Below are 12,332 nucleotides of genomic sequence, written 5' to 3' on the forward strand. Positions count from 1 at the left end.
CTAGATGTTCGCGACACGAAAAAGTACGATGTAATATGGCGCCGGTAAAATTGTCCAACCAATCAGAAATGATATCCGATGTATCGAATTTCGATAGCACTTCGCAGTCATATAGCTTTCATATTTCAGCTCGTTCCTGATTGGTCGAGGTTTATTTGAATCGTTACGCACTTCACGGCAATATATCCACTTCGTTACATCGTGAACGGCTCGGACCGCAGATTTTCGGTAATTAATTTTTATATTCATAACATACAGATTTTTTTGCTATTGTGTATAAATGTAAAGAGAAACATATATATAAAGTCTTGCAAGTACATATAACAGAGAGGATATATATTAAAAATATATAAGATTAAGGAAGACACAAAGAGTATCCGCGGCGGTTACCGCATACATATATAGATGGTTATTTTTTGCTATTATCTTTTATTAATAGTTTTAATTTATTCAAATATACCTGTATAAATTTATTTTAGTAACCGCATATATTACGTTAAAGAATTAATTTTTAATTCTATTCCTTGTCTATTTATAAAATCATATGTGATATATTTCTCTCTCTCTCTCTCTCTCTCTCTCTCTCTCTCTTTCTCTTTCTCTTTGATGCGTTGAAATATTTCCGTGCAAATGAAAATGTTACTATACTTTGCAAAAATATTTCGTTCATGGCATTATTGTAGATCAGTTTCTACTTTCTTAATATTTTCTGATATATTTTGTCCTTTTATAGGTCTTATATAATTCGTACTGTCGGAACATTGCCACTGTTGAGGAAGTTTCGAAACCAGTATGCAAGGAAAGAGACTTATATGCAACCTGCTCTTCTAATATATAGTGAGTTTCTACCCGGTTGCTATGTACAAAAATGGGATATTTCACAGTGATATTGTACAGGAAAGGAAATTTCTGAAGGTATGTTTATACTAATCACTATACAAATATATATATCGTTATATATACATTGCTGCAAATAATATTTATATCTTTTATTTCTAAAAAAAGTAAACTGATTTTAAAGAACAAGAATAAGAGAGAGAGAGAGAAAATTAATAAAAATTTTTAAGTAATAAAATCTGTATAAAAATATGAACTTACAAGATATATATATATATATATATATATATATATATATATATATATATATATTAACGCTATCTTTTTCATCATCGAATTTAATGTATCTCTTCTCCTCATGAATTATATGCGAGTAGATTCATAAAATTGTGCTCGACGATATTATGCATGTATCTGTATCTTAATTCAGAGATGGCTTAAATCAGTAAGAATAAGTGAAATATATATATCATAAAATTGTATCTATAATAATCCTCAATTAATATATAAGTATTTAATTAGACTTTTCGAATCATACAAAGTTCCTTATAAAAAAACATCCATTTTATATAATATATATGATCGTTAAATAAGTATTTCTCGTGAATAGTCGATAAATTAACGTGATTTTTTGATATTGAAAAAATTATTATTATTAATGTTATCCCGCACGTGATACGTGAAATCTCCCAAGACGAAAACAGGTGAGCTCGATGCCCGCAATGCATGCATCGCGTTGCATCGAACTGCATTGGTGTAATATATTTCGCTGCGCGCGCGCGCGTACGCGGTTTCTCATTTAAATTTTATTTTATTTTCAAGGATATAGTTGTCGCGACAATTTATTTATTTTCTATGTATTGAACTTATGATAATTACATTTAATAATTATCATGCACCTCCTGTTTTTAAAAAAATGTTAAAAAAACGAACGATATTAATATTCCATCAATCAGTGACACGCTTTGGATATAAATGTTAAATGCATTTATAAGCATTTTAAACAAATGCTGCAATCGAAAAGGTTTGTCAATTTTTAAATTACGCTTTATACATTTTGCACGAATCAAACACATGCCAAGAGAATTATTTGGAAACTCAGTGTTTTTTTTTATTCATTTATATTAAATTTTATAAATACAAAAACAATAATAAATTTTTATACAACTTTCACAACGTTCTAAAATTAAGAAAGGGCCCCTGCTTGTACTTCGAAATAGGTTGCTCTCGTGTTCTTCGATTTTGCGCGAGAGGATTCTCGAATGATAATCCTAAATATAACAAACGCAATGAGATGAATGTGCAGCTTGCAATGAAATGATACTTTGTTTTTTTTCTTTGCGAGAATGATACTTGTACATATATAATCAGTTCTACACGCCAGCTAAAATAAGAAAACTTTCGTCTCGCCGGCATGTACGGCTTTACAGTGTCGTAAAAAAATAATAATTAATATAAATAAAATAATAATAATAATAATAATAATAATTAATAAGCTGACAATAATAATAATTAATAATAATAATATTGATAGTAAAATCGTAATAATAAAATAATATTTAATAATAGGTGTTGTATATACTAACAGTAGTGACGTCGTTACTATTATTCCTTCCGTCATTAATATAATACTTAATACGTAATTAACGCTTGATTCGCGTTACACCGCGCGGTTCACATTCGCCATAACAATTATAAGGATCAATTAAAGTCCCTTTAAAGAATTTCGAAAATTTCAGAGTTAACTCAACACGTATGAATTAACAAAAGCCCTCTTTTCCCCTTCCTTCGTTAGCTTTCGAATTTCAGCTTCAGAATTGCGTCGCGAATATTATTTTACGTTATTTAAAAAAAATAGAAGCTGCAAAAAATAGAATGCTATACGCATTCGCGGAAGGATGCGATCCGAAATCGGGCGAAATCTTAAAATTACGATTGCACTGTTATCAACGCTAAAATAGCATCGAGAAAATTAACGAGAGTTGAACCGCGCGGTGTATCCCCGCAGCAATCGCGAATATAATAATGTATGCACGATACAAGTTTTACGTTCTACTCGTTATTATTGTAAACTTAGGTGAACGCATATATGTACACGCATGTTATGGTAGCCAGGCGTCGCGAGCGGACATGTGTGTTTTTATTACTATCGGTGTCGTTTTTGCGGCGGAACTCTGTTTGCCCAGATTAATTCATACATATATACATTTTCAGTTGAAGTACCGAAGAGAAAAAAATTCAACGGCAGCAATTATTCGTTCCGTGGAAATTAAAGTTTACCGGAAGCTAGGATTATTAATTTTGATGTATGCGACTATAAGAGAGAGAAATAAAAAATCGTTTTATGGGATACAAGTCTGAAAATGTGATCAAAGAAACTCTTGAAGCAGTCGCAGTAAAATCATCCAAATAATACGATTTAAAATTTTTATCCACGAGAGTTAAATTAGTTTAAGGCTCCTTGGTCCTTGCTGCGGCTCTCTAAAATAGTGTTTCATCGAAATATTTTTTCATTTAAAAATGGCATCAATTAATTTTCAGCGTGTGCTTTTTCACCTCTGACGTCACAATGTAACATAGCCATGGCGAAGATCCAGGAGCCAAAGAAAAAAATCATTCCGATAAGTGTCTTTTTGTCAAACAGAGTTCCACGTTGTGTATAGTATAATGTGTTACTGTACAAAGTAATACGGAGTGTGTATGGTTTATTATTCGTAGTTTTTCGCATCACACTAGCATGCATGTGCACATATACGCTTGTACTGGCAGTGGGCTCGGCTCCGCTCAATACTCTGATACTATGGAGTTTTTATCACAGAGATATTAAATTGTTTGGTGCACTTTTTTTTCTCTATCGCTCTATCTTTATCCCCTTCTATCATTTCTTGTTTTTTTTTTTCGCAGACTGTAATCCCTTTTTTCTTTTCTTATTAATTCCGCAACGGTATCGTCTGGCTACGCTGATTAATATGTTACACACTAATTTCCACGCACTAAATAATCGCACTAAGATCGATTTCGAAATCTCACAAAAGCGATAAACAATATATCGACGATACCATCGAAGACCGATTTTCTCCTTTCCTCTTTTGCCAACTAGATTTGTCGTCCTTGTCATACGTTTTATATGCACAAAAGCTGTCTATATATCTATATATAAATATACAATAGTGTAACCGAAAACGCACGATTGTAGCGATTTCGGGAAAGTGACTCAAAAGTTTTCCAAAGATCCATGACGACCAATTTCGCCAAAATATTGGAACAACTTCCGTCTTTTAATATTGCCTCTATATTTCTTTTTCTAGAGTTATAATTGGAAGGCGAAGGAAATAATTGGATTGCGATTGACCGACGTTGGCGAAGTTGGCCCCTGATCCTCGAGACTTTATCTAAATTTCCTGATGAGTTGTCGACGGATAAAATTCGTCGGTCCGGTCCAAACGTTTGATACATTCGAAATTCCAGTGGCATCATCGTCCAGCAACGTCGAGGTAAGTTATTACTTAAAATAAAAACGAATGAATCGATCAACACGCACAATGACGATTAGCAGATACTTCGTAAATCGATAAAATAATCATAATTTAAAAAACAAAATTCTCTTTACATTATATATATACATAAAAAATAGTCTCTCAGATCTTTGATGATCTTAAATCTTGGGGGTGGAATTTAAATTCTCATTAGATGAATCGTAGGTCGCAAATATTCACATGATGTGTGTATATCTGTCAGTTTCTATAAAATTTAAATATTAATCTGTCAAAAATAATGTATATAAGCTAAAAAAGGACTTTTAACTATTTCAAATTTATCGTCTGTTTGGGCCGATAAACATTCAACAACGACGATTAACAGCCACTAGAAAAGTCACCTATTTGCGATCGGATTTATGACTGTTTATGACGCTAATGACGTAGACTGGTGTCAGTCTTGTTAAGGCTGGCAAGAGATTAGATGTTCGATCTTCGCGAATGCATCGCGAAAGACGCGTTGATCGGCACGAGTTAGACAATTACACAGGACAAATACACGACGTCGAAAATTAGACCCAAAATACGGGCGAATAAATTATTCGAAAAACACGGCGCACGAGTCATCGTTTGCGTGCGTGCGACGATGATGTAATATACACGAACGTCAGAGTTACAATTCCTCGCCTCGCTTTGCTCAACGAGCGAACGTTTAAACGGCCAACTTCCTTCTATATTATATTGGTCAGTAATTGCATAATAGTAGTCACTTATCGACCGTAACATTCGGCAGTTGTGTGGCTAACGCGATATATATTTCAAAAAATTGTCATTATATATATATATATATATATATATATATATATATATATACTTTTAATTACTTTGTACATTAATCACTGAATACGCTATATTGCTGACAATAATTGCCGTGTAAATCCAGTTTACAACAGCTAAATGTCGTAGATATCTATTATAAATAATATACTTATATTTGTATGGTCTATATTATAGCAATGACCAATTTTTTTGTTTAAATAAAAATTTCTCTCTTTTTCTCTGATACCTATAATATTTAGCTGTTACATATAAGAGTCGATGTTAAAACAATGTAATTTCAAAAACAATTGCCCCATACATTTAAAATATAACGTGTCAATAAAGTAAAAAATATATATATATGTATAAATATACATATAACTTAAACAAAACATAAAATGTAACAAGTAAAGATAAACTTTATTTGATTTTCAAGAAAAGAAAACGTTTTCCATTCTTTCTCTAAATAAAGAAAACAAGATTTCTTTTCTCGAATAATCTAAATTTTTCAAAAATTTAATTTCATAGAATTACATTGTTTTAATATCGAGCTATCCTCATATATATAATTACGTTCGCGCAGTTACTTCACCGAGCACGCTTTCTCCCGATCAAAGAATATCTAGTCTCTTTCTTCGTCTCTTACACCCTCCGACACATACATTACAAGCCTTGAAGGCTCGAAAGGCTATCGAACGAGGTTGAGAAGGTGGTCGCGAACGTATTGTCGCCCGTAAGCTATTAGGAAAATACACATGTAGTCCTTGACGGACTACACACATTAATTAGTTATCGATTATCATTAAGTAACAAGCGCGGCTATTCTCGAGCTGACTCGACCAGTCAGCGAATCAGTTCTTTTTTATGACCGTGCGGGTTGTCAATGGAAAGATAAGATATATATATATATATATATATATATATATATATATATATATATATTGCTGACGAGCTGCAATACACTTGCGTCACGCGTTAGGATTCGCCCAAGAGGAACAGCGTGAGTTCTTACTTCCGGTTCACTTTTCGAAAACAACGGGATTGCTGGCCGGATACAGTTTTGCTCATCGCGATCGCCGAGTCGCAAAGTTCGTTTGTTTACGCATCTCACGATTATCACTGCGTGACGTCAGAAGATCCGGCGAAGTGGAATCTGCCGAGATTTCCAATATTTGTTCTCCAGAAGAAGTCGGTTTGCTCCGAGAAATTTTTGACGAACATCTTCTCCGGGAGATTCCTTCTTCTCCCGAAGTCACGTGACTCTCGCGAGGCTACGTCATCGGCTTCGGCACTATGAGGCTCGCGCGTATTGAATGACAGAGCTTTCCCTCTGTCCCCAGGGGTGGGAGGGCTGTGAGGTCGCGATTAGGCCGCCGCTGCTCCTGTACTCGCTCTCCATAGACTGGAGGATCATCTTGCTGCGCTTCCTCGGCGGCAGGATCAGCGTTTCCCGCGGCGGAATCGCCAGATCCAACGCCAGGTCGGGGGACGACGCCGGACTCTCGGGGTTGCTGCTAGGCGGCGTGAGTAACGGGTCCCGGTTGATCTTGACGATCCCGTCGTACTCTTGCCTCTGACGTTCCTCCTCGACCGCCTCCAGGGCGGCCTCGACTCTGCGTCGCGCATCGTTACCCGGCAAATTAAGCAGGGACGAACAGTCGGCGGTGTCGAGATCCACTCCACCATTAGGGGTTAAACCGAAACTGGAGTACGCCGGATCGGGATAGAATAATACGTGGTGCTGGGTCGTCGGCTCCAGGGGAGCGCTCACCACCACGCTCGCCTGAAAGCGCTTCTCCTCGATGTCGCCGAGGACGATCTCCGACGGTGACGTCGTCCCCGGCTGCGAATACTGCTGCTCTCTGTTGCCAGAATATAGATAATACGCCAAGTCGCGCTGAACGGCGTAAGTGCTCGCCGTCGAATAGGTCTCTTCAGTCTTCATATGATTCTCCTTGTCGTCGATGGTGAGACTGAGGAGAGTGGGAACGATGGCCGAACCGTTGCCGCTAGGAACGCCGATGTCATCCTGCGAGATCTTAATGTCCGGCTTGATCGGCGAAACTGGCGAACCGACCGACGGCGCCGATGGCGAGGAGGTGCCGCTGTCGGGGATGGTGGAGGCGAGCGACGTGGGCGATTCCGGATGCTTCTTGATGTGCAGCTCCATCGTCTTCTTCGAGTTGAAGGTCTCATTGCAGATTGTACACTTGTATACCTTCTCGCCGTAGTGCGAGACCTGGTGCAGCTTGAGCACGTGATTGTAGCCGAAACGCCTTGCAGCAGATCTCGCAGGTATAGGGCTTCTCCCCGGTGTGGGTGCGCATGTGCACCTTCAGTTGCTTCGAACAGGTGAAACCCTTCTGACACTCGTCGCACACGTACGGCTTCTCGCCGGTGTGCGTACGCATGTGTATCACCAGCTGGCCGCTCTGGATGAACGTCTTGCTGCATATGCTGCACTTGTGCGGTCGCTCGCCGGTATGGATGCGCATGTGACGGTGCAACTTGCCGCTGTGCTCGAACGCCCGCTCGCACACGTTGCACTTGTACGGCCGTTCGTTCGTGTGGATGCGCCGGTGGACGCTGAGGTTCTCCTTCACCGAGAACGACTTTTTGCAGTACTCGCACTGGTACGGCTTCTCGCCGGTGTGGGTGCGATAGTGGCGGGTCAACCTCGCCGGCACGGCGAACGTCTTGCTGCAGATGTTGCAGTGATATGGATCGTTGCCCTCCTTGCTGTGGGACCTCAGGTGACTCTGGTACACGTTCTTCTGCGCGAAGGTCTTCTGACAGAGCAGACACTGGTACTTTCCGCCACCGTCCACCACTGTGCTCGGTTTGGACGGCTGCGCGGCCTCGACCCTGTTACATCTCGGACTGGTGAACATCGTCAGATCCGGACTGCACACCAGGCTCTTCACCGAGTTCATCGTTTCCAGGCTGGCGGCCATGCCGCTGCCTGGTGCCGGCATCGACATCCCTGAGTTTGGTATGGATTCCGTCTTATAGTAGGCCAACATCGAACACTGGAACACGAGGAGCGATCAAGTTCATTCGAGTGTACGTTTCGTAATGTAATCTTTTCGTAATGTGTAGATGTAATATTTGTGTACGATGATTTAGTGATGTGAGATTAGAGATAGTGGGCTACATAGCTATCTTGATTATCGCGCTCGTGAAAATTTTGCGCGTACTCTTGGCTGCGAAATGCAATTTCCGTTTTAGGTTCATTTAGGCAAATATCTCGTTTTCCCGAAAATTGACAATTCGTACGCTACATATTCGAATATGTAGACATTTTTAAAAGGATTTTTTAATCTTAATGCTCTTGTATTAAAATAGTTCCGAGGAGCTCACGTACGTGACTTAATTCATTAATCGCGTTATTGTTGCATCCAAGGAGACAAAAAAAAATGACTAACTTCGCTATTGTTCAGCTATAAAAGATATTCCAATAATAATCACGCAACGTGCTATCGGAATATTTTTAGAATACATTACTCCAGCGATAAGATAACCAACGCAAGTGTCAATAAAAACAGAATGTTACCGTAATAATGCTTCCTAAATCTAGTTCAATATTTAGTCACATATTTAAATATACATTACTATACTATCGCTGCACAATATTGACATTTTCTAATTTGAAAAACTATGTTGCGTAAGGAAGAAAATTCTGCTGCTCTCGCGGAAAAATATTGCTTAAACTAGCACAATAAAAATCTACGTAGGAAATCTCTGTGCTTACGCATACGAGAATATAAGAACGCAACTATTTGTAAACACACTGTAAAAATCTATGTAAAATTACATAATTCTATGCGATATATTAAATATGTTTTTACCTAAATGATAAGTGTAAAATTACAAGATAAATATTATTTTATAGTTTTACAAATTATTATGTAATATATATTACATATTTTTTCCATAAAAAAATAATAAGTGTAAAATTACACGAAAAATAATACAATTTTCATTATTTATCGTGTAATTTCCCACTTATTTTTATAGTTTTACAAATCATTATGTAATATATATATTACATATTTTTTCCATAAATAATAAATGAAAAATTACACGACAAATAATACAATTTTCATTATTTATCGTCTAATTTCCCACTTATTTTTATAGTTTTACAAATCATTATGTAATATATATATTACATATTTTTTCCATAAATAATAAATGAAAAATTACACGACAAATAATACAATTTTCATTATTTATCGTCTAATTTCCCACTTGTTTTTATAGTTTTACAAATCATTATGTAATATATATATTACATATTTTTTCCATAAATAATAAATGAAAAATTACACGACAAATAATACAATTTTCATTATTTATCGTGAAATTTTCCGTTTATTTTTGTAATTTTACAAATTATTTAATTATGTAACATATTACATATTTTTTTTCCAATAAGGTAGATAAAAATTATTCTCTCCCGAATTAGAAATTCGATTCCGACCGACGTGGCAAAAAGCGCACGGTGCCTGCACGCTTGCACGCGCGCAACGCTATCGTCCGGCAACGGTCGCCGCGAGGCTGCGGGCGTGGTCGGCGGCCTCTACGCGTATCTTCGCGCTCTCCCCCTCCCCCCAACCCACCTCCCCACGAAGCCGAGCGCGCTCGCAGTCGCCTTTCGCACGCCGAGCCGAGGGACGAAACCGCGCGACCGCCTCCACGTGTGCGAGTCGCATTTTTTTATAGCGATCACCGACCTCGTCCAACTCGGCGCGCAGTAAGGACGTCGAGTTACATCACAAGAGAGGAGGACGGCACACACGTCCGACGATAATCGCGTACGTTGCGCTCTTTCTTCCTTCCTTTCCCCCTCGATCGGTGCTCCTACGACGAAATATTCGCGACGCACCATGGGATACGCAAAAATCGTATTGATCCACGGAAACATCCCTCCGAGGGGGAAAATCTCGCCCTACGGCCGTCGCACCCGGAACACACTTTCCGCCGAATTTTATGATGGAACCGCGCCTTTCTCTCGCAAGCTTCCTTTGTCTCTTTCTCTTCCTTCCTTTACGACCCGAGCGACTCCGCGATGACTTCTATGATCGCGCTTTACACAAATTATTCCATCTTCATTGGGGAGGAAATAATGGACCGAGGAACTTGGAATTTTCCCATTTTCATCTCGCGATCTTTTCTTCGGGGAAAACTTGACAAACATCCCGCATCTTGTTGCCATCTTTTGTTTGGGAAAGTTTAACAAGTCAACGCGTTGTTTTCACTTTTTTTTTTATAAATATTAGTCATTTTTTGTTTTTATATAGTCATTTATAACATGTTTCAATTATTTCAAGTTTTGCGAATTTTTATGAATTTTCTATGTTATCGTAATAAATTAAAATATTCGAAATTAAATGAGTATCTGTAAGGTTAAATTATAATAGCGATTAAATGTTAAACATTACATATGCATGCGAGTGTAGCAAAAAAATTATTTTATTATTTTTTTTTTTTGCGAATAATATATTTAAAACAACTTTTATATTTTTCTAAAAATATTTACATTGAAACAATGTTTTATTTGTTCTAAGAATGTTAAAAAAAAGAATTGTTAAAGATGTTTAAATTTTCACATTTTAAACAAATTATTGTACCGTTTCAAACAATTATAATTATACGTACACTGAAAAAGGAAATTATTTGACTTAACAAAATTTGCAGTCAAATACGTGCAAATAAATATCAATGTAATAAAAACTAAATATTTTGTTAAAAACATTTGTTTTTAACAAAATATTTAGTTCTTATTATTTCTAATAAATAATAAAAACTAATAAGTAATAAAAACTAAATATTTTGTTAAAAACATTTGTTTTTAACAAAATATTTAGTTCTTATTACATTAGCATTGCCATGTCAAATAAATATTTTGTTTTTAACATATTTATTGCACGTATTCGGCCGCAGATTTTGTTAAGGCAAATAATTTTTTTTTCAGTGTACATTTCATGAAAGAATATTCTTATAATTAATAAAAACAATTAAAAATAAAACGGAAGGCCATCAGTATATATGCGATTGAATATTTGTGATTGATGATTCGCGATTTTGATTCGAAAAGTTGATGACAGTCGCTTTATGAAAAAGTGTCACGTTATTAAAATGTCACTTTACGCCTTTTTCGACATATTTGATCGCGAGAAAATAATAACCTCGTTCGTTTAAAATTCAATATCAAAATGACAAAAAATAATTCTAAAATCACAAAACGTCTCGTTTCGCTCAATTGAATATCTCGTTGATAAATTAAAATAAAAGAGGACCTAAAGATTTACAGAAATTAAAGATGGTCCGAAGATTCATATAAAAATTCGTGAAGAAGGAATAATATGTAGATGCGAGAAATTCGTAAACGATCCTAAAACTTTATATCTGAGAATCTCTCACCTCAAACAATTCTGGAAAAAAGTTCAAAAAATTGCTACAAGATACAGGGAATATCTAGAGTACTCACCTACACGCTTCGTTTACGTTCAACGTAATCCCGAATCAGACGCTGGTTATCATGGTGACATCCTCACCTCGGCGACATCCGAAGAGGGAATTAACACCAAAAGGAGCGCAAGATAGCGAAATCCAACAATCGCGGGCAAATTCGCGAGGCAAAACCCTCACATCGGAAGAAACAACAAGATCGATGTCGCACTTTTCTCGGTATAAAAAAATCGGAGACAGCAGGAAAGAAAAGCGAAAGACCCGCCGCCTCGGGGCCGGCCAATCGTACTGTACAATGTTTACCTCCTCGGCCGCGCTGAACGATCACGACGAGCGCGCAATCCCGCACCTTCCCCCTCTTTTGCACACTCTCTCTCTCTCTCTCTCTCACGTCACCGTTTCCCGTCCCGTCCGGTTCTTCGCGAACCGACGGCGGCGACCTACAATTTGGGGCGGCTGTGAGCGCCGCTCGTGACAGCACGTGGAGGCTGTCGGCGTGGTCGGCGGCTGCTGGTCCGCGCGTGCAATTCGCCTCTCGACGGCGAAGCGGAGGGGTGACGAGAAGGGGAGTGGAGAGGGGGACGGACGACGGTCGCGGGAGAGTGCACGGGCGTAACCAGTCGGAGCCGGAGCCGGAGCTAATGTACAATATTGCTCGATCAATTATTATCGATATCAATCGTCGTTTCGCTAATAATATTATAAATGTGATTTCTTTTCTTTTGG

General features: G+C 37.7%; 1 protein-coding gene and 1 long non-coding RNA gene across 2 annotated transcripts; one reads left to right on the top strand and one right to left on the bottom strand.

Annotated features, from left to right (window-relative positions):
• The first annotated feature begins 110 nt into the window (after positions 1 to 110).
• Positions 111 to 1,041, top strand: LOC146721419 (uncharacterized). Its single transcript, XR_014925662.1, has 3 exons — positions 111 to 228; positions 734 to 915; positions 1,006 to 1,041. It is a non-coding gene; the product is annotated as an uncharacterized LOC146721419 (long non-coding RNA).
• Positions 1,042 to 1,923: 882 nt separating this feature from the next.
• LOC146721420 (uncharacterized) lies at positions 1,924 to 11,913 on the bottom strand. Its single transcript, XM_085486805.1, is given in 3 exon segments — positions 1,924 to 7,404; positions 7,406 to 8,161; positions 11,626 to 11,913. Coding segments are annotated over 2 exon segments (1,731 nt in total). The 5' UTR covers positions 8,156 to 8,161; positions 11,626 to 11,913; the 3' UTR covers positions 1,924 to 6,423.
• Positions 11,914 to 12,332: the final 419 nt, after the last annotated feature.

The sequence above is a fragment of the Nylanderia fulva genome, unplaced genomic scaffold, assembly GCF_048542155.1.
Source record: "Nylanderia fulva isolate GAGA-0341 unplaced genomic scaffold, ASM4854215v1 Scaffold48, whole genome shotgun sequence".
NCBI lineage: Eukaryota > Metazoa > Arthropoda > Insecta > Hymenoptera > Formicidae > Nylanderia > Nylanderia fulva.